Here is a 27,795-nt window from a genome sequence, read left to right as displayed (position 1 = left end):
GAGGGGACTCTGGCGGAGGCCCGGGGCAGTGCGCTCACAGGGGCTTCTTGGAGCAGGCCATGGGCCAGCAGGACTCAAAGAAGGGGGCATTCCCGGGAGGGTGAGGCTGCCCGCCGGAGGGAGGAGGGTGTGACTGGGGCTGGCCCCAGCGCCCGGGCCTGGATTCCTACTTCAGCCGGAGCCTGCGGAGTCGGGCTTGTTTATTCTTGGCAGGAAGGTTGGTGCTGGGCGGTGGAGGGGGGGGGCAGTGAAGCCTTTTCAAAAAATAATAATAATAAAAACGCTCATTTAGAAGGCTCCCAAGACGTGCTGAACTCCAAAAGGGTCCTGGAAAAAATGCTGAGAAGGTTTAAGTGTAAATGGACCCAAAACATCATAATTAAATTTCCCTTAAATTTACCAGAGTTTGGGGTCAAAGAAAAAATAAAACTTAGGGAAAATACACTTGAGGTTTTAGGCAAATGCCAAGTGCTTAGGAAAATAGATTTCTGAGCTGCTCAGCGGCTACCGGCCTGGCCCCCGCCAGCCCAGCCCAGGAGCTATGGCAGCCTTTAACCCCTCCCTGGCTGGCCCTGGCCACCTCCACACACACCGCCTTCATTCTGGGGCCCAGCCCTGGCCTGACTCTCTCCCCACGACAGAGCAGCCCATGGTGCCAGGCTCCAGTGGAAGCTGGGGGGGGGCCCTCACCTCCAGCCGGGGTTGGAGCCCTGGGTAAGCCAAAGCCTCCGTCTTCCCTCGCCCACCCCAGCCACCCACTCTCCTGCGTCTACAGACAACCCTCGCCCGGCTCCCTGCTTTGCTCATCTGGAAGGAACTGCATTCTCCAAACCTACAGTCAGGATGTGAGTGAACCAAGGGGCAGAAAGGCCAGATTGTTTGGACTCGGACTGTCACAGCACATACAAGAAGGCGGCCTCGACAAACAGCACATGATTCATGGTATTGCCCTTTTTGCTTAGCCTGCCAGGAAGCTCAGAGCTAAAATGAAGGCTATTCTACAGTCTCTAGGGTTGGCTAATAGGTTTTGGAATAGCTTTTCTTGTCCATGTTCTTTAAAATTGCATTTCTATTATATAAAAAAGGAAAATCAATTGTGCTTTTTAAAATTTTAGTCCTCCTGCCTGACCAGGCAGTGGTGCAGTGGATAGAGCGTGGGACTGGGATGCGGAGGACCCAGGTTCGAGACCCCGAGGTCGCCAGCTTGAGCGCGGGCTCATTTGGTTTGAGCAAGGCTCACCAGCTTGAGCCCAAGGTCGCTGGCTTGAGCAAGGGGTCACTTGGTCTGCTGAAGGCCCAAGGTCAAGGCACGTGTGAGAAAGCAATCAATGAACAACTAAGGTGCCGCAACAAAGAATTGATGCTTCTCATCTCTCTCCCATCCTGTCTGTCCCTCTCTCTGTCTCTGTCACCAAAAAAAATAAAAAATTAATCCTCCTCAAATGTTCTAAGAATAAAAATAAAAAGGCAGAAATCACCCACCATCTACAACAGTCACGGCTTCTCCCAGATTCGCTCTTTCTTCTTTATTGGGGAGGGCATCAGCCCAGCCCAGCCCAGCTCAGTGCATCATCCAGAGGTCTCCACTCCTCCATCCCCTGGTAGCCAGCCCTGGTCCCAGGGGCCCACCCCTGTCACTCGGGAGAGGAGCTGAGCAGGGGGCTCCCCTGCCCTGGGTCCCCGGCCTGGCACCGGCCTTGACAGGCAATGACAGCCGCCACTGCCCGCCAAGAGGACAGCAGGCGGGATGTGGACCCAAGGCCGCAGCAGGAAGGTCCCCACGGCCGAGTGCACCTCCCTGCCAGGTCCTCTGCTGCATCAGCCCAGGCCTGGCAGGGGAGGTGAGGAGGGTAAACGCAGGCACAGCTGCACCCAGGCCACACTGCACCCTGACTCCCTCCCACAGAGGCCCCTTCAGAGCAACCCGCACAGGCCCAGCAAGCTGGCTGCCGGCTCTCTGAGTCACCGGCCAGGGTGGGCTGGGCCAGGTGGCCCTCAGCCCCAGACTCTCAGCTCCCCCTCGGCCTCACATCCTCACCTTCGCTCAGGAACCCTGTGGGTGGGGGCCTTGGGAGACGGGTGGGCACGTGGGGGGAGTGGGCAGAGAAGTGTGACCCCCGAGGGGTGCCCCGCAGCAGGGCTGGCTGCCCCTGGGACCCCTGTACCTCCGCACTGGCTCTCAGCCAGCTCCTCCTCACTGTCCCGTTTGGCTCACCTGTCCCATGGCCTAGGGAGGGCCTACTTTCTCGGGGTGCCAGGTGACCCTGCAGAGGGTCTTGGGGGAAATGACCCATCAAAGGGGCTGTGACAAAATAGTGGCTACTGATGGCTCATTTATGGAAAGCGTCACCAAAATCTAGGAGACAGGTAAAGATGGTGCCATAAAAACAACAGGCCTGTCCCCAATGCTGAGGGAAGGCCCATTCGATGACAAGTGCTGTTATACACAATGGAAGGCCATGTGACTAGGGGGGCAGAGGTCAGAGCCACGTGGCCACAAGCCCAGGATGCCTGGAGACCTCGGAGGCTAGAAGAGGCAGGAGGAGCCCTCTGCAGCCTCCAGAGGAAGCCGGGCCCCTGGGACACCCTGATGTCAGACCTCCCGCCTCTAGGACCGAGAGACTAAATTTCAGCCACCCAGCATGTGAGGATTTGTTACAGTAGCCCTGAGAAGGGAATACAAGCTGTTAAGTAGCCAGGGGTCAGCCCAGGCCTGTTACTGGAGGAAGACAGGGCTTACCCCCTCTGCAGGCCCAAGGGAGAGACCAAAGGTGGAAGGGTCCGTCTCCTGCCTGCCGGCCAAACCCACACAGAAGCGGGGGAGGAAGAGGGCCTGTGACACCATGTGGGTTCAGGCCTGTGCACACGGAACAGGTGGGATGAGGAACAGGTGGGATAAGTGGGACGAGGAGTGGGTGGCCGGGGGGGTGCACAACGGGAGAACAGCTAGCACAGGCCCTCAACCCCCCATGGGCACTTCCGTGCCAAGGACACAGTCCCGGGGGGCAGAAAACAGAAAGCTACTTAACAAAGATGAATGGATGCTCATCTCTCAGATACCAGGGGATGCAGAACACCCTCTCGGGGAGCCAGGGAGGGGCTGTGGGCACTGTCCTGGGAGAGGACGATGAGATGATGAGGCCTTTCTGGGCCTCAGAAGGGTCCTGTGGAAGGCCAGCCCTCAGGTGCCAGTGACCAGCCCCTCCTCCCTGCCTTACCCAGGCTGACTCCTGCCCCGCTGGCCAGCTTCCTCCACAAAGAAATCAGAGGTTCAAGCTCTGGCCGGGTAGCTCAGTGGGTTAGAGTGTCATCCAGATACACCAAGGTTGTGGGTTTGATCCCTGGTCAGGGCACATATACAAGAAGCAACCAATGAATGTATACCTAAGTAGAACACCAAATCACTTTTTTTTTCTCTCTCTCTCTTTCCCTCCTTCCCTTCTCTCCCTGTCCCTCTCTCAAATCTGTACAAAATAAAAAGGAATTGGGGGTTCAAGCCCAATCCAGCCCCTCCCCCAGAGGAAGGTAGCCAAAGGGAGCAGCAACCCACACCCATCCCAAGATACTAAGTAACTACTGAAGTAACTGGTTAATAGATGAGAACAGAATGTGTCACCTGGCCCCTGGGATTGTATCCTGCGGGAGGACCTAAGTGGAGGTGGCCTGGGGCTGTGTGCACTGGAGGGGTGTGGACAGCCCAGGAGACATGGGTGTGAGTACAGCAGGCAGTGAGGGCAGCCTGATCTGGCAGGGGGCCACAGAGCGACGGGCCAGAGGACTCCCTGAGGGTGAGGCCCTTCCAGGGCCTTGAAGTCTGACCTCAGGCTCGGCGGTCTCCAGGCTGGCCTATTGCAGCACAGGCAGCCCCTGGACCTGGGATAGCCTGTGCAGCCGGTCTTAGAGGAGGATTCATCGCCCATTTTCCTGATAAGCAAATAGAACCCCAGAATCCACAGCCAGGTGGGCCAGAGGCACTTGGCTGGGGCAGCCAACCCTTGTCCAGGTGATACCCTCTCTGGCTCCTGTAGGTCCCCCATCCTCCTGGGTTTGCCTGAAAATGGGAGAAGGGTCCTCTTCCTTGTGAAGGTGGGCACAGAAGCCACGGTCACATTGGGTCATCCCCAGGTGGCTCACCTCAGGCACTGGCCGGCTCCCCTGGTGTTCCTTACACAGAGCTCTAGGGTTGGGTCCCTCAGCCACTGCTCTCCATTCTGATGCAGGGAAAGCACCCAGGCTCCACAGTTATGTCCTCTGGAGGAAGGGAGTAATGACTTCCCTCTGGCAGGGAACTCAGGCAGCTTAGCTACATGTGCGCCATAGTCGCTTAATAAATGCAGCAGTGCACTTCTGGGGTGCAGTGCTCTCGCATATCAGCCCCAGGCAAACAGGCAGAGCTGTCCTTCATCCCAGGCCTTTGCACACAGCACCCCACATGCCGCGCTCCTGCACTCCGGCACCTGAGGATTGGCTACTTACACCTCAGGATTTAGTTTGAGCAGCTCCTACTTTGAAGCCTCTCAGACATGCTTCACCCACAGAGACGACCCTGAGCCCCGGACTAGCAGCTGAGAGGTAACCTGGACTGCACGCTCTACAAATAGAGGACTGCGATTGGCCTCCCTGTGCGCCCAGCAGGGCAATCCGGGACCTCACCCGCGTAGCTTTGGCTCCCACGCCCTCCGAGACCGCGCGGCGCCCCCTCCCCGCCCCGCCCCCTCTAATCCCCTCGGCGGGCTGGGAAGAGCCTAGCTGCGGCCCCGCCTCCGGACCGCCCCAGGGGAGGGGCGTGCCCCTGCTCCCGAAAGCGTCGAGGCGGGCGTGGCCGGGCCAGGCCGGGCGGGACCAGGGGCGGGGCAGGCACGGGCCAGCCCCCACTGCCTGCCGCGCGCCGGGCCGCCAGGACTCAGTGCGTGGTGGCGGCGGCGGCGGTGGCGCGGGCAGCTGGCGCTGCGCGGTCCTATTCGGCCCCGCGCACGGACGCACTGGCTAGCCGACGGCTGGAGAGACGGAGCGCAGGGGCAAGGCCGGCGGGCAGCGAGCGGAAGAAAGGGCAGCGCGCAACTAGTAGGGCGCCGGCGGCCTCCAGGTCGGTGCGCGGGGGCCGGGCGGGCACGGGAGGGGTCGAGGCGAGCGCGCGGCGGAGCCAGAGCGCGCGGCCGGCTCGGGTCCCGAGCGGTCCCTGCAGCGGGGCCCGGCGGGACGCAGGCTTCTCGCTCTGGAAAGTTTGCCGCCGCCGCCGCCCTGGGAGGGCTCTGTAGCAGCCAGGGAGGGAAGGGGGAGGAGGGAGGGACCGCGGCGGGGAGGAGGCGGCCGGCGCCAGGCGGCCCGGGAGCCCTGGGCGGCGGCGGCGGGCGGGGCGGACAGGGGTCGGAGGGACCGGGGTGCACGACCCGGCCACCGCTGATTCCATCTCTGCGCGCTTAGCCCGTCCGGGTAATGAGCTGCCCACCTCCCGCAGACTCCCGAGCGGCGCCCTCCTCCCGCCGGTGCCAGAGCCGGACTATGGGGGGCAGCATGCCCGCGCGCATCGCCTGAGGACGCCGTAGCCCCCGCCCCCGCGATGGGCGCTCTGGCTTGGGCTCTCGCTTTCTGCGTGGCCTTGGCGGTCGGGACCCGCGCCGCCTCGGGGCCCCCGGGCGCAGATCAGCGCGTCGTGCGGAGAGTGACAGGTAAGGAAGGACTGGACGGGTACAGAGGAGGAGCCTGGGGTTCTAGGAGGCAGAAGCATCGCGGCCCGGGAATGGGCGCCTGGGTGGATAGGGGACGCAGATGGAAGTGGGCCCGAGGGCGCGCCGTGCACTGGCACCGCGGGGCCAGTGTCCGGGGTTTCTGTCATCCTCCCTCCCCGGGGATCGCGGCCAGAGTTGGCGCGGCAATTTGTGGGGCGCCTGGAGCCGCAGGGCTACCACTCAAGTGCGAGGCTGCGGCGGGAGCTGGGCACTGCCGTGGCGTCCGCAGCCCCCGCCCCTGCGCTTCTCCAGAGGAGTGCAGTTCGCCCCTGGTGCGGTCGGGAGGGCGCGGAGGCTGCATTTCCACCGTCCCTATTGTTGTTCTGCAGTGACGGAAAGTTTCTATTGTTGGTGCTGTTCCCACAACCCCCCTTCGGGTTCATGGCCAGTTTCGGCCAAAGCGAGGGACCGGACTTTGGAGGGAGGGTATGAGAGCGCGTCAGCCTTGCCCCTCAGTGGCCTGCATGACGGGGCGGTACCTTCTGGTGCCTCTGCCCGCCCACCTTGCTTTCATGCCCTGTGGACAAGGTGTCTGTCCCCGAGGGGTACGCTCCGAACGCCAGCGGGGACGCCGGGAGGTGAAAGGCGGATATCCGAGGGACGTGGAGCCGTGTACTCTAGCTGGTGGTCAATGTCCGGCAGAACGTTGAGGGTCTCGAGGAGGTTCCGGCCCGCGGGGCTAAAACAGCGGAGGGGCGGGAGCTTGTCTTGGAGGCAGGCCTCACCCCGCACACGCGCCGCGGCCCTCGAGGTGCAGCTCCCGGCTCGGCGCTCCTGGTGCTTCGCCCCGCACGCGCGCTGCCAGGCTTCGGGCGGCAGGGCAGGGACGCGTGGTCCAGGCAGAGGCCACGGGGAATCCGCCCCTTGGGGACAGCCAACTCCGGGACGCGTGCGAGGGGGCTGCGTGCACCCTGCCCCAGTCCGGCGGCCGCACGGAGGGAGGCCTTCGTCCCCGGTGAGCTCACGCCCCACCCGGGCGGACCCGAACAGCCGCTCCTTTGTAACTCGGCGCGGCCACAGACGCGCATTGATGGCGGGCGCCGCGGCAGCCTCGCGGGGAGGTGTGAGCGCAGCGGCTGCGGGCGCGCAGTGCCAGCGAGGCGGCGGCCGCGGGCAGGACGCAGGCAGATGGCGGCCTGCCCCTCCCTGCGGCCCCCGCGCCCCTTTCTCTGGAGGCGGCTGCAGCCTCCCGGAACAATGTCATTTTTTTTTATGAATGAAAGTGGGCCCGGCGCTTGAATGTGCGTGTCATTCAGCGGCGTGACAGAGGCCGTCGGGAGGTCAGCGCGCGCTTTTAGTGCCTGCCCCGGCAGCCCTCTCTTCCAGGGGCTCAGAATAAGCGGCAGCAGGGAGGGGGAGCTCCGGGAGGGAGCCCCGCATTAGCATTCGTATTGGCATTCAGATAAAGATATTACTCCCTACGGTCGGGGAATGTCAACTAGCCCCGGGGGAGGGGCTCCGGACCCTCTCCTGGATTCCCTGCGGCGCCCGGGTCGGGTAGTGGCCTCTTCCATCTCCTTCCTTCCGGGAACTGGCAGTGCCTTGGAGGCCGGGTCCTGGGACGCAAAGCCTATGTTGCCCCCACCGGACGCGGGCCTGGGCCTGGGTCAGAACGACTGGAGGTCCCTCAGGGACGCGGGAAGGGGGCCAGGGCCTTCACTCTGTCTGAACGTCGTGCTCCCCCCCCCCCCCCCTCCACCCTTGCAGTAGAGCTGGTGAAACAGGTAGTGAGTGGATAGGTCAATAAACTTAATCCGGTTCCTTAAAGAGATGGGTTGGGCAGTAGAAATACAAAGGCCTCGTGAAATTTCCAGAGGTCCCTGCTGGCACTTTCTGGAGAACATATATTGTGGAGCCAGAGCTGGCAGAGGTCAAGGATCATGGGGAAGGTGTCCTGCCCCCCCTGGAGGGCTGCCACCACCCACTCCAGGCCACAGCAAGGTAGCCTCCTTTTCCACATGGGGTCATGTTCTCCATGGGGGACTCTGGGTAGGGTAGGTACCCCACCAGGAAGGGAGGTTGATGGGAGCAGCTGGAGGCTGACGCCCTGCAGTCTGAGCCCACCCAGACAGCAGGGGTCTAGGGTGCTGAGATATTCCTGGAAGGCACTGGCTGTAACCTCTTCCACCTCTTCCTCTGCAGGGCTGGACTTTGAGCCTCCAGGGCCTCTGGGTGGTTCATTAACCTGGGCTGAGCCCCAGGCTGGACTTGTGGCCTGCAATGAGTCCACCAGCGCCCCCTCCCCCCGGGCCTCAAGTCCCACTTGAGGGTCAGTTGCCCTAAGAATGTACAGCCTTAGAAAAAGTCTTGTTGAGAGTTTATTTTAGCCAAACCAATGACGATTGCAGGGGAAGCAAAATCTCAACAGATAAAGAAAATGCTCTGGAGAAGGGCAGTTTTGCAGTTTACTTTATACTTTAGACTCAAAGTAGAGAAATCTCTGAGTTTGGATCAAGAGTAAAGTGTAGAGACACTTGTTTTTGTTTGTTTGTTTTTTGTTTTTAATAGAGAAAGAAGGAGCGAGAGAGACAAACAGGAAGGGAGAGAGATGAGAAGTGTAAACTCATAGTTGTGGCTCCTCAGTTGTTCGTTGATTGCTTCTCATATATGCCTTGACCCAGGGGGGCTTCAGCTGAGCCAGTGATCCCTTGCTTAAGCCAGCAACCTTTGGGCTCAAGCTGGTGACCTCAGGGTTTCAAACCCAGGACCTCAGTGTCCCATTGATATTCTCTCCACGGGCAAGAGACTTGGACTTTTAAAGGTCTTTTTTTTTTTTTTTTTTTTTTTTATTGATTGATTGATGGATATTCAGAGAGACAGAGGAAGCATCCATTTCTTGTTCCATCTAGTTGTACATAGGTTGGTTGCTTCCCATGTGTGTGCCCTGACCAGAGACGGAACCTTGGTGTCTTGGCACGACGCTCTCACCCACTGAGCTAACCGGCTAGGGCTGCGGTCGAGAGAGGGACTTGTACTCTTCCTTGGGTGGGTGCAGAGTAGTGAACATTTACAGCACATAGAGATGGCATGCGGGCGACAAGATAACCGTGTGGTTCTCCCGAGGTGCCTTCGAGGGGCCCGGAAAAGGAGATCGCTGTGATATTTCAAAGGTATGTTATCTCAGATGCACAGAGGTTAAGGCTGAGCTTTGTCACGGAAGCTACAGGCCTAGGACATGACTATCCGTCAGGACCTGTTTTTAGTTAGGAATTACTACGTTCAGACCACCACCCTGTGTTGGTTCTTTTGTCTCTGGGCCTGCCCTCCCTGGAGCTTATGAGGTTTATAGTATATGGCTCCTTGTTTTTTTTTTGTCTATATATCCCATTTTACAGTTGAACCCAGAGAAAAAAAGAGGGACCTCCTTGGGAAGGGGGGACCAGTCTGCCCAGGTTGGGTTTGGGGGAGGTGTCTCTCCCATCAGACCACACCGGACTGAGTGATTTACAAGTCAATGAGCTGTAAATGGAGGCTTTTCTGGTGGGCAGGGGAGGGGGCTCCCTGCCCCAGGCCCTGCTTGAGGTCTAGGCTGCCGGCTGTCCACCTGCTCTGGGTGCCTTCCTGGAGCCTTGATTTCCTTACCTCTTCAAGAAGACTGATAATGGAAGGGTTGTTGGAGGCTTAGGCTGGATAATCCTGTACATCCTCATTAGCCCGCCCAGCCACCAGATCCGACACCCTCCCCCTTTTTTTCCTGATTTTGTTACGAAACGTCTTAGAGTGCTTCCGGCTGGGAAGGCCAGAACCTTTGCCCGAGGCATCAGGGTCCCTTTGAGATACTTCCTCCTTCGGGCTCTTTGGAAGCCTGTGCCTGGCAGCACGTCTGCCCTGACCCCCGAGAGCAGACCCCCGCAGACCCCCGAGGGCAGAGCTGTGGAGAGCTGCCCCGATGCAGAGCCGTGGAGAGCTTCCCCGACGCAGAGCCCAGGGCTGGGTTCCTCTGAGCACCTGGAACTGGAACCGTGGGTGACTTGGCTTCATGTCTGAGTTTGCTGCTTGTTCCCTGGGGTCACCGCCAAGCCCATCTGATAGGCTGTCACTGATCTCTGCCCCACCCCCTCCCCCCATGCCTCGGTGACTCCAAACTGGGAGCACAGTGTGCCAAGCAGGTTGACGGTGACCGTGGCCTGGTGTCCATCATCCCTGGGCAGTAGACCCAGGCACGGAGGGTCTTTTATCCCCACTGCCATGTGTTAAAGCAGGGCTTTAACTGCTTGTGGTGGCTTCCCTGGCCTGCCAATAGGATTTTTATCTAGTACCAGAGTTGGGGGAAACTGAGGCACAGAGCCAGGGAATGGTAGAGTCAGGAGGACTCTGACGATGGCTGCCCTTGGCACGTGGCCTCCTGGTCAACCTCGGCCCTGTGTGGGGGGCACACAGGTGGGAACAGGCACTGTGGAGCCCACAGGGGCAGACATTCTACCATACCCCCCCTCTACCATGGCACAATGGTGTCTGCTGTGGCACATGGGACTTACATCCTCCAGTGTGTGTGGGCCCCCAGTGCCTATGTGGGTTTTTCCTGATGAAGAAAAGCCCCTTGCCTGACCAGGCGGTGGCGCAGTGGATAGAGCGTTGGACTGGGATGCAGAGGACCCAGGTTCAAGACCCTGAGGTTGCCAGCTTGAGCGCAAGCTCATCTGCTTTGAGCAAAAGCTCACCAGCTTGGACCCAAGGTCGATGGCTCGAGAAAGGGGTTTACTTGGTCTGCGGTAGCCTCATGGTCAAGGCACATATGAGAAAGCAATCAATGAACAACTAAGGTGTTGCAACGCGCAACAGAAAACTAACGATTGATGCTTCTTACCTCTCTTCGTTCCTGTCTGTCTGTCCCTCTGTCTGACTCTCTGTCTCTGTAAAAGAAAAGAAAAGCCCCTTTCGCTCTGGCTGGATAGCTTTGTTGGTTAGAGCATCATCCCGAAGCTCAGAGGTTGCTGGTTCAGTCCCTGGTCAGGGCACATACAGGAACAGATTGATGTTCCTGTCTCTGTCTCTTTTTCTCTGTCTTTAAAATCAATGAACATTAAAAGAGAAGCCTGACCTGTGGTGGCGCAATGGATAAAGCGCCGACCTGGAAATGCTGAGGTCGCCGGTTCGAAACCCTGGGCTTGCCTGGTCAAGGCACATGTGGGAGTTGATGCTTCCAGCTCCTCCCCTTCTCTCTCTCTCTGTCTCTCCTCTCTCTCTCTCTCTGTCTCTCTCTCTCCTCTCTAAAAAAAAAAAAAAAAAAAAAATGAATAAATAAAAAAAAAACATTAAAAGAGAAAAAGCATGACCAGGCGGTGGCGCAGTGGATAGAGCGTCGGACTGGGATGTGGAGGACCCAGGTTCAAGACCCCGAGGTCGCCAGCTTGAGCGTGGGCTCATCTGGGTTTGAGCAAAAGCCCACCAGCTTGAACCCAAGGTCACTGGCTCCAGCAAGGGGCTACTCGGTCTGCTGAAGGCCCGCAGTCAAGGCACATATGAGAAAGCAATCAATGAACAACTAAGGTGTTGCAATGCGCAATGAAAAACTAATGATTGATGCTTCTCATATCTCTCCCTTCCTGTCTGTCTGTCCCTATCTACCCCTCTTTCTGATTCTCTGTCTCTGTAAAAAGAAAAAAGAAAGACCCTTTTTGGGGCTACTTGGGTGGAGCCTGCTCGCCAGGGATCTCCAGATCCTAGCAGTCATAGCACCCCCTTGTGCCTGTCCATGTCCCCCTTCCTGACACGACCCCCTCAAGCTGCTGCTGGGTCTCCCCAGGGTCCCTGTGGCTCCGAGTTGGCCTGGTGTATTGGATCTTGTAGGGGGTAAGGAAGACTCTTCTAGGGTCTCTGATCTGGTCTGGGAGTCCCTGGCCTATGCAGGTACCCAACTGGGATGATGGTAGGCAGGTCAGGGGTCGACCCCCCAGTCCCACCATGGCGGGGGGCTGCCCGGCGTGGCTGGACCAGGTTGAAGCGAATACTTGTGCTGATGGCTTGACCTGCCTGGCTGCCCAGACCAAACCGGAACCAACTGCTATTGCCCTTGGGCTGGGGCCTGGGGCTGAGGCTGCCGCACCAGCCTGCTTTCAACCTTCTGGTGGGCAGCCTCCGTCAGCTCCTGGCCCTGGGTGGTCCCCACAGGACACAGTGGCCAGGACTGGGGGGCTGGAGGCCAAGCCAGGTACCCTCAGACTGTGGGGTTCTGAGACACACAGACTCTGGACACTTCGGACATCCTCCTAGTGGGCACAGGGCTTCTGAGGACACCTGAGGTGGGTGGGCAGAATTGGGCCTGTCCGGGGAGCCAGGGATCGGGATGGCCGGAGGGGCAGCTGGGCCCTCGAATGTAGGCCATGCGTCGGCAGAATGACAAGTAACAGAGCTGCCGACCCAGCTGGGTGGGAAAGGAGGCCTGTGCAGTGGGACCACCCAGCCCTGTCCTGGGCCCTAAGCCCGGGCTGCCTGCCTGTGTTGGGCATTGTCTGTCCCTGGCAGAGTGGACAGGCGGTGGTCAGCCTGGCCAGTGGTGTATCCCTGGGTCTCAGGCCTTCTTGGCCTCCTAGGAACTGGGCTGCCACTGGTGTGGTGAGGTGGGCCCTGAGGTCTGACTCTGGGGGCCTCTCCTTGGGCATCTCCCCCCAAAACCTGTGTGTCATCGTGAAATGGGGGTCCCGGGTCACTTCACTCCAAAGTGAAGAATGGGTTTTATGTATCTAAAAGGTGGAGCAAACCCCAAGCATGAAGACTTATAATACTTGGAGATTGAATTTTTAGTATCTATCAGTCAAGTTTTGGGGCGAAGCCACACCTGGTCGTATGTATTAGGTTTGTAAGCGCTACACCGGCAGAGTTGTCCCTGGGGCAAGGTGGAAAACGCTGCCCCAGCCCTTCATAGGGCGGTTTGCAGGACCCCAGACTCTGGGTACAAAATCCTTCTATCAGCCAGACTCACCCTGGACCCCTGCGCAGCCCCCTGCTCCAGGTCCCTTCCCCACAGCGTGGGTGTGTCTGAACCACGGGGTGCCGTTGTGTCTCCTGGCGTTTTGAACGCCCAGTGTTCTTGGTTTGGGGGCACTGGCCTCATGGTCGTTCATCTTGCCCACAGCGGTCCCGGGACCTGAGCCCAGCCAGCAGGAGCAGCTGGTCTTTGGCAGTGGGGACACCGTGGAGCTGAGCTGCCACTCGCCTGCAGGTGGTCCCACAGGACCCACTGTCTGGGTTAAGGACGGGGCAGGGCTGGCACCCTCGGACCGAGTCCTGGTGGGGCTGCAGCGGCTGCAGGTGCTCAACGCCTCCCACGAGGACTCCGGGGCCTACAGCTGCCGGCACAGGCTCACTCAGCATGCTCTGTGCCACTTCACCGTGCGCGTAACAGGTGGGCGCCTGCCTCCTGGGGGGGGGCTGGGGCTTGGGCAGCGCGTCTGAGTGGTCACTTAAGTCTAAGTGGAGAGTAGGGCACCTCCCAGTGACACTGTGTGTGGGACAATTCCTCCCACCTCAGGCCTCCTAGGCAGGCCAGAGACAAACAGGAAAGGAGGGCTGACCGTGCTTGGACGTGGGTGCTGGACACGGGTCCTCCTCCATACCCCCCCCACTTTGTGGGGGACGTGGTGCTGGACACGGGTCCTCCTCCATACCCCCCCCACTTTGTGGGGGACGTGGTGCTGGACACGGGTCCTCCTCCTACCCCCCCACTTTGTGGGGGACGTGGTGCTGGACACGGGTCCTCCTCCTACCCCCCCCACTTTGTGGGGGACGTGGTGCTGGACACGGGTCCTCCTCCACGTTCCCACTTGTATGGGTGCTGGACACGGGTCCTCCTCCTACCCCCCCACTTTGTGGGGGACGTGGTGCTGGACACGGGTCCTCCTCCTACCCCCCCACTTTGTGGGGGACGTGGTGCTGGACACGGGTCCTCCTCCTACCCCCCCACTTTGTGGGGGACGTGGTGCTGGACACGGGTCCTCCTCCTACCCCCCCACTTTGTGGGGGACGTGGTGCTGGACACGGGTCCTCCTCCTACCCCCCCCACTTTGTGGGGGACGTGGTGCTGGACACGGGTCCTCCTCCTACCCCCCCCACTTTGTGGGGGACGTGGTGCTGGACACGGGTCCTCCTCCTACCCCCCCACTTTGTGGGGGACGTGGTGCTGGACACGGGTCCTCCTCCTACCCCCCCACTTTGTGGGGGACGTGGTGCTGGACACGGGTCCTCCTCCTACCCCCCCACTTTGTGGGGGACGTGGTGCTGGACACGGGTCCTCCTCCTACCCCCCCACTTTGTGGGGGACGTGGTGCTGGACACGGGTCCTCCTCCTACCCCCCCACTTTGTGGGGGACGTGGTGCTGGACACGGGTCCTCCTCCTACCCCCCCACTTTGTGGGGGACGTGGTGCTGGACACGGGTCCTCCTCCTACCCCCCCACTTTGTGGGGGACGTGGTGCTGGACACGGGTCCTCCTCCTACCCCCCCACTTTGTGGGGGACGTGGTGCTGGACACGGGTCCTCCTCCTACCCCCCCACTTTGTGGGGGACGTGGTGCTGGACACGGGTCCTCCTCCTACCCCCCCCACTTTGTGGGGGACGTGGTGCTGGACACGGGTCCTCCTCCTACCCCCCCCACTTTGTGGGGGACGTGGTGCTGGACACGGGTCCTCCTCCTACCCCCCCCACTTTGTGGGGGACGTGGTGCTGGACACGGGTCCTCCTCCTACCCCCCCACTTTGTGGGGGACGTGGTGCTGGACACGGGTCCTCCTCCTACCCCCCCACTTTGTGGGGGACGTGGTGCTGGACACGGGTCCTCCTCCTACCCCCCCACTTTGTGGGGGACGTGGTGCTGGACACGGGTCCTCCTCCTACCCCCCCACTTTGTGGGGGACGTGGTGCTGGACACGGGTCCTCCTCCTACCCCCCCACTTTGTGGGGGACGTGGTGCTGGACACGGGTCCTCCTCCTACCCCCCCACTTTGTGGGGGACGTGGTGCTGGACACGGGTCCTCCTCCTACCCCCCCACTTTGTGGGGGACGTGGTGCTGGACACGGGTCCTCCTCCTACCCCCCCACTTTGTGGGGGACGTGGTGCTGGACACGGGTCCTCCTCCTACCCCCCCACTTTGTGGGGGACGTGGTGCTGGACACGGGTCCTCCTCCTACCCCCCCACTTTGTGGGGGACGTGGTGCTGGACACGGGTCCTCCTCCTACCCCCCCACTTTGTGGGGGACGTGGTGCTGGACACGGGTCCTCCTCCTACCCCCCCACTTTGTGGGGGACGTGGTGCTGGACACGGGTCCTCCTCCTACCCCCCCCACTTTGTGGGGGCAGGCAGGGGCTCTCCTCCATGTCCCCTCTTCCCTGCCCTGCAGATGCTCCGTCCTCGGGAGATGACGAAGATGGGGAGGACGAGGCAGAAGACGCAGGTGAGACCAGGTTCCAGGCTCACGGGGGTGGCCGGGGTCAAGGACCCGCTTCCCTGCTGACAGGCCCGGCTGCCCCCAGGTCTGGGGCACTTGCTCCTCGGGCAGATGAGAGACCAGGCCTGGAGACCACCTCTTGGTCATGGTTGAGGGGTCCCCTCCGTGTGAGTTGGCACTGGGTGCCTGTGTCTGTGCCTCGGGGTGGCAGGTTGGTTGTGGGGTGGGGTGGTGCACCCCAGGGGTCAGTACACCAGGGCAGGGTGTCGCGGGCTGCTGTGGGGCCAGGGGACCGAGGGCTTCGGGGCAGTGGGAGACCAGACAGCCGGGCTGGGAGAGGACGATGGCCCTAGGGCATCGGGGATTCCAGATCTGGACACATTTACTGTAAAGGGGGTGCTGCCCGTGTTTGTGGTGACAGGCTATGAGTGAGTCCAGTTGGGGTGACAGCACCTGGATACTTCAGCTTGGGACAATGGCAGGTGGACTTTGCCCAATCGTGGAGGGTTGCATAGGAGGCGTGGGTGCCTGGTTTTTGGAGATGAGTTTGAAATACCAAAAGATGGGGGGTGGGGGCCCTCTGGGGTCTAGCGGGCAAGGAGGTGAGCAGGAGCCAGCCAGGGATGGAGCTGGGCGGCCCCCTAGAGAGGTGGGGCTTGGGAAGGCCACGCGTTGCTCTGCTGCCAGCTCTGCCTCGGGGATAGGCCCCAGGATGGAGGCAGGAAAGGCTCCTGCTTCCTTCTCAGATCCGTGGGGTCCCTTCTAACCTTTGTCCACTAGGAGGTTCACAGCCTCACTCCCTGCCCCGTGACCCCCTCTGCCCCTCTCCGGACAGCATTCTTCTGGTGCCCCGGCTGTCCCGGTCATCTCAGGCTGGGCTCAGGGACGCTGGGGTCACTTTCTCACAGCCCGCTGGGCCTGGGTCTCCCTTGGTCTCCACCTCCCAGACCCCAGCGTCTGTCCACACTGCCCTCCCAGACCCCAGCATCTGTCCACACTGCCCTCCCAGACCCCAGTGTCTGTCCACACTGCCCTCCCAGACCCCAGCGTCTGTCCACAGTGCCCCCTACCTGAGCCTCAGTCTCAGTGCCCTCCTGTGCGGCGGGTGTGTGGAGGGCAAGCAGGCTCTCCAGGAGGGGTGCCTTCCTCCCTGGGGGCACCTGCCTAGCCTCCCCCCAGCAGGAATGCAGCCCCCACGTGGCCCCAGAGAAGGAGAAAAACCAGTCTGTCTGCCGTGTTACGACCCCCCCCCCCCAGGCCCGGGAGCGAGGGAGGCAGAGAGCGGCCTGGGGTCTCGCAGACTCTGGCAGGCACCCGGCTGGTTCTACAGGAGGCTGTACCTGGCCTCCTGGTGCCTGCCGCTCCATCAGCTGAGCCGCCTGACCTGGGCTGACCTGGCTCCTCTGCCAGCCGGGTGGGTGGGTGTTCCCCGAGGAGACACTTTCTGTCCTGAAGGCTCCCTGGCCAGTGTGTGGCACCCTGGGGGAAGTGGACAGGAAGGGGAGGGGACACGTGGCTTGGCCTTGAGAATGCTGGAAGATGAAAGATACCTGACTTGTGGTGGCACAATGGATAGAGTGTCGACCTGGGACACTGAGGTCCCCAGTTTGAAACCCCAAGGTTACTGGCTTGAGTGCGGACTCATCATTGGCTTGAGTATGGGGTCATAAACATGACCCCATGGTCGCTGGCTTGAGTCCAAAGGTTGCTGGCTTGAAGCCCAAGGTTGCTGGCTCGGCTTGAGTCCCCCAACCCCATCAAGGCACGCACAAGCAATGAACAATTAAAATGATGCGACTGAGTTCACGCTGCTCATCTGTCTCCCTTCCTGTCTGTCACTCTCTCTCTAAAAAACAGAGAAGGCTACGAGGGGGTGTCGAGTCTGTTGGGAGCCCCGCTCAGCCCAGGCAGGCGTCCTTGCAAGGCCAACGCCCTGCAGAGGGAAACTGAGTCTGCAGGGGTGGGCAGTGGACCTCCGCCTCTCACCTTGGTTGTGGTCTTTATATGCCCCTTGCCAGCAGGGGCCCCTTACTGGACACGGCCCGAGCGGATGGACAAGAAGCTGCTCGCTGTGCCTGCCGCCAACACCGTTCGCTTCCGCTGCCCGGCCGCCGGCAACCCCACCCCGTCCATCTCCTGGCTGAAGAACGGCAAGGAGTTCCGGGGCGAACACCGCATCGGGGGCATCAAGGTGGGCCCTCCGGGTGGGGCTGGGCCTTGGGGCTCCAGCGGGCCGCATCTGCCACCCGCTCACCCGAGCCTGTCCGTCCGCAGCTGCGCCACCAGCAGTGGAGCCTGGTCATGGAGAGTGTGGTGCCTTCGGACCGCGGCAACTACACGTGTGTCGTGCAGAACAAGTTCGGCAGCATCCGGCAGACCTACACCCTGGACGTGCTGGGTGAGGCCCGGGGCCGCCAGGTGGGTGTCGGGGGGGGGGGGAGCCCACTCCGGGCCGCCCCTAAGTGCCCCCGTCTGCCCCCAGAGCGCTCTCCGCACCGGCCCATCCTGCAGGCGGGGCTGCCGGCCAACCAGACGGCGGTGCTGGGCAGCGACGTGGAGTTTCACTGCAAAGTGTACAGCGACGCCCAGCCCCACATCCAGTGGCTCAAGCACGTGGAGGTGAACGGCAGCAAAGTGGGGCCCGACGGCACGCCCTACGTCACCGTGCTCAAGGTGGGTGCCGCCCCCGGCTGCGGGGCGCAGGGGCCGGGGGGCCGTGGTCGGGCTCCGGGGGCCGTGGTCGGGCTCGGGGGCCGTGGTCGGGCTTGGGGGGGCCGTGGTTGGGCTCGGGGGGGGCCGTGGTTGGGCTCGGGGGGGGGGGGCCGTGGTCGGGCTCAGGGGTTGTTGCATCAGTTGTGGGCTGGCCCCGCCCTGCCCAGGAGGTGGGGGCTGAGTCCCAGCTTGCCCTCCCGTGAGTCCTCAGTGTCCCGTCTTCTCTCAGGGTGGGTCTCTGCCCTGGAGGCAGGCTTCCAGATGGCGGAGGGGGGCTCGGCTGAAGCCCCCACCAGCAGACGGCAGCTTAGTTCGCCCAGCAGCCTCTGGGGCTGGGGGGCTGCCAGTGTGCTCCCGGAGCCGGGGCGTTTCGGGGGGGGGGGTTGGCGTCGTCTGTGTGTGTGCGCGGAGTAGTCTGCCACCCAGCCTGCCTCTCTCGGCCTTGGGGCAGGACAGCCTCAGCTTTGTTCCCATGGCCCCAGGGTGGGGGCCACCCGAGTGGGGACGATTGCGACACGAGCAGCCCAAAGAGAAACATCTGTTTAGAGACAAGACGGGCCGGTGGGGGTGGGGAGCAGGGGCTCAGGCTGAGAGCAGGAGGCCAGACCCAACGGGGAGAGACCCAGTGGCCCCGCTGCGTGGTGTCTCTGCACCCTGGTCAGCATGTGAGCTGTCCGTGGCTCGCAGCAGGCCGAGCACCAGCCCCCTGAGGGCCTCTCTGGGGTGCCTGCCAGGGCTGTGCTCCGGGCAGGGGAGGGTGGATACAGAGGCGCATTCTGTGAAACCACAATCGACTTCCTTCCGTAAGGCGCCTACATGCCTCCTCCAGGCAGCCTTCCTGGCTAGCACAGCCCCATTCAATCCTTGGCGGGGGGGGGGTCTTCCACTTCTGCCTTGGAGCCTCGGGATCTGGGGCTGCCCACCTTGCGGGGTTTGGACATGGACCAGGGCCACTCCGGCACAGCCAGTTGGTGCCCGGTTGGGCTGCCGCGGGCATGCCTGAGCCGGGTCTCTTGTCCCCGCAGTCCTGGATCAGTGAGAGTGTGGAGGCCGACGCGCGCCTCCGCCTGGCCAATGTGTCCGAGCGCGACGGGGGCGAGTACCTCTGTCGAGCCTCCAATTTCATAGGCGTGTCTGAGAAGGCCTTTTGGCTGCGTGTTCACGGGCCCCGAGCAGGTAACAACTCTGTCCCACGCCTGCCTGGCACGCCGAGCTCCAGCTCCGACGCCCTGGCCATGCGCCCGCTGCACGCCCCGTCCTGCTCGCGCCCCACCCTGCTGCTCGCTCCGCTCCACACGCAGCTCTGCGACGCTGGCGCCTCTGGCCTTCCTGTGACCGCCCACCCTGAGCCCCGTGGCCCACTGACCCTGCCTGCAACCGCCCCCCCCCCCAGAAAGCCCGCTGCCCGGCAGGGGCTGTGCCCCTCTGTCTTTGGGCATCTGCTTTTCTCCTGTCTCTCTGGCCCCTGGCTCTGCTGCCTGCTCACTTCCTGTTGATCTCTCTGTCCGTCCGTCTGCCCGCCTGTCTGTCCCCCCACTCCACCCCCCGCCAGTGTCCGCGCTAACCCCGCACGCTGCTGGCCGCGCTGCTGGCCACATGCCTGGCGCTCACCTGGGACAGAGGACTCGCCGGTGAAGGGACTGGCTTCGGGCTCGGTGTGGACGCACAGTGCGGAAGACCCTTGGCCGCGGTGGCCGTGGCCGTGGCCGTGGTGGTGGCGGTGGCAGCGTTTTCTTTGCAGCCTGGCTGGATCGTCGCCGCCTTGTGGACTCTGGCTCTGGTGCCTGTGGGGGGTGCTGGCACTTGCCTATCGCGCTCTGTTCTCTCTTTGTAGACGGCGGGCGCTAACACCACCGACAAGGAGCTAGAGGTTCTGTCCTTGCGCAATGTCACCTTTGAGGACGCGGGGGAGTACACATGTCTGGCGGGCAATTCTATCGGGTTTTCCCATCACTCTGCGTGGCTGGTGGTGCTGCCAGGTACTGGCTCCTGCTGCTGCTCACTGCACCTGTCCTCGGGTCGCTGGCTTGGGACATGCCAAAGCCGCCAGGGACAGATGGGGGGCCCCGCGGCTCATGGCCACTGTGCTCCATACCAGGCCCTGTGCCTGGGATGGGATCAAGGTCAGCTGGCCCTTGCCTGGCCCAAAGGGGCCTCCATGGAGCCCCCCCCAATCCCCATGGGGCCCCCAGAAGCCTATGTGGCAGCTTTGGCATTGCCCTGGGTGGCGGGTGTGGGTGCTGCTGGCTCCGCTGGGCTCCTTCTCTTGGGCATTTCTGACCACAGGACCCTCTCCAAGCCGGGCACAGGGCCTCAGCACCCCACCAGGGGCTGAGCATCCTTCCCTGCTCCCACTGTGCCTGCGGCTCCGGGTGGCCTTGGGCCCGTGGGGGCTCCCATGTGGCTGGGCCAGGCCCCAATGCCCGTGTCTTTGCAGCCGAGGAGGAGCTGGTGGAGGCTGGCGAGGCTGGCAGCGTGTACGCAGGCGTCCTCAGCTACGGGGTGGGCTTCCTGCTCTTCATCCTGGTGGTGGCCGCCGTGACACTCTGCCGCCTGCACAGTCCCCCCAAGAAGGGCCTGGCGCCCGCCGTGCACAAGGTCTCCCGCTTCCCGCTGAAGCGACAGGTAACAGAAAGTAGATACCAGATTCTGAGCTGCCTGGACCCCCGTGACCCACTCCTCTGGGCTTCTGAGCTCGTGGACACACTGTTGTGTGCGAGGCCCGGTGACTCCCATCTCAGCAAAGGGTGGCCATCCCCGGGGCTCCGCCCCCGCCCCCGCCCCCGGCGTTGTGTGGCCATCCCCGGGGCTCCGCCCCCACCCCCACCCCCGGCGTTGTGTGGCCATCCCCGGGGCTGCACCCCCGCCCCCGGCGTTGTGTGGCCCTGTGGCACCAACCTGCCTCTGCCGACCCAAGCAGGTGTCCTTGGAGTCCAACTCATCCATGAACTCCAACACGCCGCTGGTGCGAATTGCCCGGCTGTCCTCGGGGGAGGGCCCCACTCTGGCCAACGTCTCTGAGCTGGAGCTGCCTGCAGACCCCAAGTGGGAGCTGCCCCGAGCCCGGTCAGTGGTGGTGAGGGGACACTTGATGCTGGGGTCCTGGCCTGACAAGAGTGGGGGCACCTCCAGGGTGGGGTCCCTAGGCCAGGAGGACATCATTTAGAGACATGATGGGTTCAGGGAGTCAGGCAGGAATCAAAGTGACCTTTGAATGTAAGCCTGGTAGAGGAGGCCAAGCAGGGAAAGAGGTTCCTGAGGTTGGGACAGTGGGTGAGGACCCACCACTTCAAGGTGCTCTGTTTACAGGGCATGACAGAGGGCCAGAGGCTAGAGGGGCAATGTTCTTTATCCTCATGAGCAGGATTTTGGGAGCAAGTATGGAGGTCTTCCGGGAGGTAGTGGCACTGGGCCTCCAAAGGTGCCTGGGGGGCAGGGCTTTGAGTGACAGGAGTGCTCATTGTCTCTGCTTCTGTTGCCAGGCTGACCCTGGGCAAGCCCCTTGGGGAGGGCTGCTTCGGCCAGGTGGTCATGGCGGAGGCCATTGGCATTGACAAGGACCGGGCCACCAAGCCTGTCACTGTAGCTGTGAAGATGCTGAAAGGTGAGGGAGTCCAGTGGCAGGGAAGCCTGGGCTGGGCGGCTGGGGGCTTGCACTGCCTGACACGCCCTCTGTCCCTGCCCGACACGCCCTCTGTCCCTGCCCGACACGCCCTCTGTCCCTGTGCAGATGATGCCACAGACAAGGACCTCTCCGACCTGGTGTCAGAGATGGAGATGATGAAGATGATTGGGAAGCACAAGAACATCATCAACCTGCTGGGCGCCTGCACGCAGGGCGGTGGGTGCCTGTGGGGCGGTGGGTGCGGGCAGAGCGGGTGACTGACAAGTGGTGGGTGCATGCAGAGCGGGTGACTGACAGGTGGAGGGCATCCCTGCTGAGTGCCGGTGCCCACAGGGCCCCTGTATGTGCTTGTGGAGTACGCGGCCAAGGGCAACTTGCGGGAGTACCTGCGAGCCAGGCGGCCCCCGGGCACAGACTACTCCTTCGACACCTGCAAGCTGCCCGAGGAGCAGCTCACCTTCAAGGACCTGGTGTCCTGTGCCTACCAGGTGGCGCGGGGCATGGAGTACCTGGCCTCGCAGAAGGTGAGGGGGGGGGGGAGCAGGGGCCCCTGTCCTGCCAGGGCCATGCACAGAGTGGGGTGGGAGGCCCAGGCGGGAGCCTCAGCCCTGGCCTCTGCCCCCCCCCCCCCCCCCAGTGCATCCACAGGGATCTGGCAGCCCGCAATGTGCTGGTGACCGAAGACAAGGTGATGAAGATCGCAGATTTCGGCTTGGCTCGTGACGTGCATAATCTTGACTACTACAAAAAGACCACCAATGTGAGTCCAGCCCTGGGGGAGTGGGGGCTTCCAGCCTGGAGGGCACCTGGTAGCCAACATGCCCGCTTCTCCTCAGGGCCGGCTGCCCGTGAAGTGGATGGCGCCCGAGGCCTTGTTTGACCGAGTCTACACCCATCAGAGCGATGTGTACGTGGCCCTCCAGACCTTGGGTGGGGGCGGGCAGGCTGGGGTGCTGCGAGGGGCCCGGGCCAGCCCCAGGTGGGTCCAGGGAGTTTCCACGGTTCCCAGCTGGAGCCCCTGGACGCCTCACCCTGGGCTCCACCCAACGTGTTCACATCAGTGGTGTCTGTTCGTAACAGGCGGGAGCCCAATGTGCTTGTTGTCCCTCTGTCCCCAGCTGGTCCTTTGGTGTCCTGCTCTGGGAGATCTTCACACTGGGGGGCTCGCCGTACCCCGGCATCCCTGTGGAGGAGCTTTTCAAGCTGCTGAAGGAAGGTCACCGCATGGACAAGCCGGCCAACTGCACACATGACCTGTGAGTGCACGTGCCCTTGGCCAACCTCCCAGCGTCCGTCTGTGGCGGTGGCTCTTACGGGGCCCTCTGCTCGCTGCCCTGAGCTGGGGAGGGGGAGGTGGGGACACTGGCACAGGCTGGGCATGGGTGGCACCGGGCTGGTGCCTTACCAAGCGCGCCCCCCTCCAAGGTACATGATCATGCGAGAGTGCTGGCACGCCGTGCCCTCGCAGAGACCCACCTTCAAGCAGCTGGTGGAGGACCTAGACCGCATCCTCACTGTGACCTCCACCGACGTGAGTGTTGACCCCTCCCCGCCCACAAGGGGATGGGCCCCAGGGAAGGGGGTGCAGAGGGCACACAGAGGGCTCAGCCCGGTCACCACCCGCCTGCAGGAGTACCTGGACCTGTCGGTGCCCTTTGAGCAGTACTCACCGGGCGGCCAGGACACCCCCAGCTCCAGCTCCTCGGGGGACGACTCTGTGTTTGCCCATGACCTGCTGCCCCCGGCCCCACCCAGCAGCAGCGGGAGCCTGCAGACGTGAAGGGCCACAGCTTGCAGGCCAAGCCCCCGCCAATGTCAGTGTGAGAGGAGGCCTCAGCCCACCATGTTGCCCTCGGTGTGCCGGTGACCACTGGGGCCCAGCAGCCCAGGCTTAAGACCTGACACAGATGGATGGACAGATGGATGACTTTGCATCTGTGTGTGTGTGTGTGTGTGTGTGTGTGTGTCTGTGTGTGTATGAGAGAGAGAGAGAGAGAGAGAGAGAGGGGCTCCAAAGCCCTGGTACGGGGGTCCCCGGGGTGCTGCCTGCTGTACAATGACCTCCTGACTATCTGTAGCAGCAGGACCAGGAGGACCGAATGTAGAATGTAAGGGGGCGTCTCCTGTGGGCCCTCCCCAACCTTTCCTGTCCCTCACTGTCACCCCACAGGGCGCAGCTCCAGGCTCTGGCCTCCTCTCAAGTGCCCAAGCTGAGCCTGCCGGGAAGCCCCCGTGTGGTGTGCTTCCCACACAAGTGGCACCTTGCACCTGGGGGGGGGTGAGTGTTAGCACAGCCCCCACCTCCAGGCCCCCCCACCTGCCACCCTGTCCCTCAGAGACTGAAATTACGGGTATCTGAAGGCGGGAGCCTTTAACCTCTATCCGAAAGGTTTATTCCAGAGATGAGTGTACATGTACATAAATAGATGCTGTGTATGATATACACACACATATATAAATAACTATATGGAAGAAGAAAGGCTGGGGCAACTGAGGCCCAGGGCCCTGGGGGCCTAGCAGGGGTGGGGGGCACCCTGTGGCTGAGACAGACGCAGAAACCACCAGAGGATGGAGGGGCTTTCCTGGCACCACAGTTTTGTTTTAAAAATTGTCCCTGGACCTGTATATTTGTAAAGATATTTATGGACCCCAGACCCGTCTCTGCGCCCGCTACAAAGCTGGAGTGTTTAGCCTGCCACATGGCTGTGGCTTGTCTTAACTTATTAACAGCTGAGAATGTTTATGCTTCGTTGAGAGGGGTTGCCCAGGGTGTGCCCGGTGCTGGGCACCCCCCAGTCTACACCCCCAGGCCAGAGCAGCCCCTCACACCCAAAGGGTCATTAAGAGTGTGAGGTGACTCCTCCAGTGAGGATATATTTTTTTTCCTATGGCCTTCTTTTGCAGGGGAATTCGATTATTATAGGATTTTTCTTTTGGGAGATTTATTTTTTTGGACTTCAAAGCAAGCTGGTATTTTCATACAAGTTCTAATTGCCATGTGCTCTGGGCAGGGAGACATTTCCAGTGGGGCCAGCCCTGCACGGCAGGTTCAGATGTTATTAGATGTTACAAGTTTATATATATCTATATATATAATTTATTGAGTTTTTACAAGATGTATTTGCTGTAGATTTAACACTTCTTACGCAATGCTTCTAGACTTTTATAGCCTGGACTGCTACCTTTCAAAGCTTGGGAGAGAAAGCCGTGAATTCAGTTTTGTTACTTTCTGTACTGTTAACGCCCCAAATTCGGGTGTCTGCTCTCTGCTTGTCGGCAGCAGGCCTGGCAGGGGCCCAGGGTGGTCTGTTCTCAGCCCCCCAGCCTTGTGAGGGCCAGAGGTGTCGCCCCAAACTGGCAGATGTGCTCCCCCCAAAATAAACAGTGATTCAGTTCAGATCCTGCTCCAAGCTTCCTTATCTCCTGCCCTTCTGCAATTCCAAGCAGCTTCGCATCATCACTGCCCACCTGGGACAGGTTCTGAGGGCTGTAGCTCTGAAGGGGGAGGGGGTGACCAGCTGTTGCCGGAACAGCAAAGGCTGGGTGGCCCCAGGACTGGCTGAATGCCTCTGTCACATTCTCTCTAGGAGTTTCCAGTACAGGTCTCTGGCTCAGATAGGACCAGCCTTGGGCAAAGCCAGGGTGAGGGTAGTCCAATGTGTCCAGCTACACGAGGCCTAACACTTGGCAGGGAAGTACCTCAGTGTCAGCGATGGTTTTCGCTACCGAGGTCTTAGGTCCCCAATGGCAGGGGATGCATTTGAGATGGCAGCAAGACCACCAAGGGCATCTAGACACCTGCATCTGGTTCTGAGGCCCCCTCCCCTTCTCACCCCAACCCCTGGCGTCTGCTCACCCAGTCAGCTGGGCAGGGGGAGGTTTCTAGGTGGGGCCCACAAGGAGCCACATGTAAGCAGTTTTCCCCTAGTGCCCTGATGCAGCCAGACTGGGAGACTGCTGTCTGTGCTGGTGGCAACACTTCTGCTCCTGGCTGGCTTCCTGCCCACCACCCTCAGGAATGGTGCCCACTCCTTGGGTTCCACCTGTGCTCCTGCACTCCCCAAGTCCTATGACTTGGAGCCTGACCAGGTGGTGGCGCAGTGGATAGAGCATCAGACTGGGATGTGGAGGACCCAGGTTCGAAACCCTGAGGTTGCCAGCTTGAGCCCAGGGTCACTGGCTCGATCAAGGGGTCACTCAGTCTGCTGTAGCCGCCCTCCCCACCTCCATTAAAGGCACATATGAGAAATCCATGAACAACTAAGGAGCCGCAATAAGGAATTGATGTTTCTCATCTCTCTCCCTTCCTGTCTGTCCCTATCTGTCCCTCTCTCTAACACTGTCTCTGCCACCAAAAAAAAAAAAAAAGTCCTGTGACTTTGGGCAGGAGAGGACACAGCGTGGTACCACATGGCAGTGATGGGGAATAAGTCTAGGAAGGCTTCTGCAGGAGGCTGCAGTGCCAAGGTCACGTGGGAAGCCTAGGGTGAACTGGGGGCAGGCAGCATGCAGACAGACTTCACAGATCCTGGAACTCGGCATGACCCAGGTCTGGTTGGCCCAGACTCACCCCTGCGTTGTAACCCGGTATCCTTCCTTCCTGTCCCTCCTCACATCTCGCTATCATGAGGGACGCATCGGGGGAGCCCCTGGACTGGGTGAACTTTTACTCTTGTAAGAAAGTTACTGCCCTTTTTGCTGTGTGCAACGCATCTATCTTGGTTCCAGGTGCCAGGGGTGGTCCAATACTTTGACCCCACTCAGGGAAGCACTCTGGCATTGTGTCCCAAAGCCCCGACCCTCAACCCCCAACCTGCTAGAGACCCCATATTTGTGTCCAGTGCACTGGAGATTCGCGGCGACGTGTCTGGATGGTGAGGGAGGCCGAGTGCCTGAGCTAGGAAGCGAGCCGATGGCGAAGCAGGGACGCCCTCTAGCGTCAGCCGGACTGCGTCCTCACCGCCCGCTCGGGACACAGGACAGGCGGGCACAGGCTGCTGGGTCCTCCCAGCTTACTCTGTTCCCACCAAGCCGGCTCCACCTCCGCGGCCCCACCTCCTCCTGAGGCCTCGCCCCGCCCTACCGTTCAGGCTCCGCCCCACCCTCCCGAGGCTCCACCCCCTCACCCTGCGCTACCGTCCTGGGTCCACCCCAGTCTGGCTCCTCCGCGGCCCCGCCTGTTACCTGCCAGTCCCCACCTCCCGAGGCTCCGCCCCCAGTGACCCTCCTCACCCCGCCCTATCAGTCTGGCTCCTCGGCCCCGCCCCTTACCAGCCAAGCCCCACCTCCTTCAGAGGCCCCGCCTTCAGTTGTCCCCTTCACCCCGCCCCACCTTCCCGGCCCCACCTCCACGACCCTGACCCTCACCTGCCAGGCCCCACCTCCAGAGGCTCCGCCCCCAGTGGTCGCCCTCACCCTGCCCTATCAGTCTGGCTCTGCGGCCCCGCCCCTCACCTGCCAGGCACCACCTCCTCCTGAGGCTCCGCCCCCAGCGAACCCCCTCACCCGCCCCACCTTCCCAGCTCCACCTCCACAACCCCGCCCCTCGCCTGCCAGGCCCCACCTCCTCCAGAGGCTCCGCCCCCAGCAACTGCCCTCAGCCTGCCCTACCTGTCTGGCTCCTTCTCCGCGGCCCGCCCTCGCCCTTCCCCTCACTGCCTAAGAGGGCTCACCTGGCCTCTGGCCTGAGTGGCCTTCAGGAGGCTTCAGGTGGCTTCCACACGTAAACCTGCAAGTTGAACGTCTGTCCCCAATTGCCCTCCGCAGTTGAGAATGTTTTAAATCAGGATGCCACCAGCTGCCTCCCCTTAGCGTCGGGTCTGGAGCAGCGGCGGCCCACCCTCTCTCTCCCTCCCTCCCTCTCCCGGCACTTGCGGGGATGCCCTGTGTCTCCTGCACAAGCCGGTGGCTCTTCTGGGAAAAGGGCAGTGCCTGACGCGAGGCCTTCGCCCTCACGCCAGCTCCTGCCCCCAAACCGCCCCTAGACCAGCGCGCAGCGGGCTGCAGGGCAGGGTGGGCGGGACCGGCTCCCCTGCCCCATCAGCTGAGATTTCTGCACGGAGCTGCCTCGTGGACTGATTTCCTTCTGAGAAGACAGGGCAATACTTAACTCCTTTTAATTTCCGAGTTTTACAGTAGGAAACTGGCTACGGTCTTTGGTTTACAATCAGTTCTCCCCGCTGTCTTTGTTGTTTTTGAGAGAAAGGCCGGGAGAGAGAGACAGAAACATCGAGATGTTCCTGTATGTGCCCTAACCAAGGAATCAAACCGACAACCTCCGTGGTCCAGGACGATGCTCTAACCAACATAGTTATCTGGCCAGGGTTTAATTTTTATTGATTTATAG

At 61.5% G+C, this 27,795-nt stretch overlaps 2 protein-coding genes across 11 annotated transcripts; both read left to right on the top strand.

The window, feature by feature from the left end:
* Positions 1–4,875: 4,875 nt before the first annotated feature.
* Positions 4,876–24,846, top strand: FGFR3 (fibroblast growth factor receptor 3). Of its 10 annotated transcripts, none has more exons than XM_066278783.1 (18): positions 4,876–5,086; positions 5,459–5,669; positions 12,805–13,074; positions 15,065–15,118; positions 17,134–17,303; positions 17,387–17,510; positions 17,595–17,785; positions 19,659–19,803; positions 20,262–20,449; positions 20,742–20,890; positions 21,307–21,428; positions 21,555–21,665; positions 21,783–21,973; positions 22,087–22,209; positions 22,286–22,356; positions 22,568–22,705; positions 22,875–22,980; positions 23,080–24,846. In XM_066278783.1, exons 2-18 carry the CDS (start codon positions 5,561–5,563, stop codon positions 23,227–23,229), a joined length of 2,412 nt encoding a protein of 803 aa, XP_066134880.1. In that variant the 5' UTR covers positions 4,876–5,086; positions 5,459–5,560; the 3' UTR covers positions 23,230–24,846. The 10 variants fall into 10 exon arrangements, with proteins under 10 accessions (XP_066134880.1, XP_066134875.1, XP_066134876.1 ...); XM_066278778.1 differs by lacking the exon at positions 19,659–19,803 and adding an exon at positions 18,850–19,000 and having other exon boundaries at positions 4,877–5,086; XM_066278779.1 differs by having other exon boundaries at positions 4,877–5,086; positions 17,131–17,303.
* Positions 24,847–26,074: 1,228 nt separating this feature from the next.
* LOC136306682 (uncharacterized) lies at positions 26,075–27,111 on the top strand. Its single transcript, XM_066233108.1, has 2 exons — positions 26,075–26,123; positions 26,540–27,111. The coding sequence occupies exons 1-2, from the start codon at positions 26,075–26,077 to the stop codon at positions 27,109–27,111; spliced, it is 621 nt and encodes a 206-aa protein (XP_066089205.1).
* Positions 27,112–27,795: the final 684 nt, after the last annotated feature.

The sequence above is a fragment of the Saccopteryx bilineata genome, chromosome 5 (assembly GCF_036850765.1).
Source record: "Saccopteryx bilineata isolate mSacBil1 chromosome 5, mSacBil1_pri_phased_curated, whole genome shotgun sequence".
Lineage (NCBI taxonomy): Eukaryota > Metazoa > Chordata > Mammalia > Chiroptera > Emballonuridae > Saccopteryx > Saccopteryx bilineata.
Note: the sequence above shows the minus strand (reverse complement) of the source record. Positions and strands in the feature narration are given on the sequence as shown.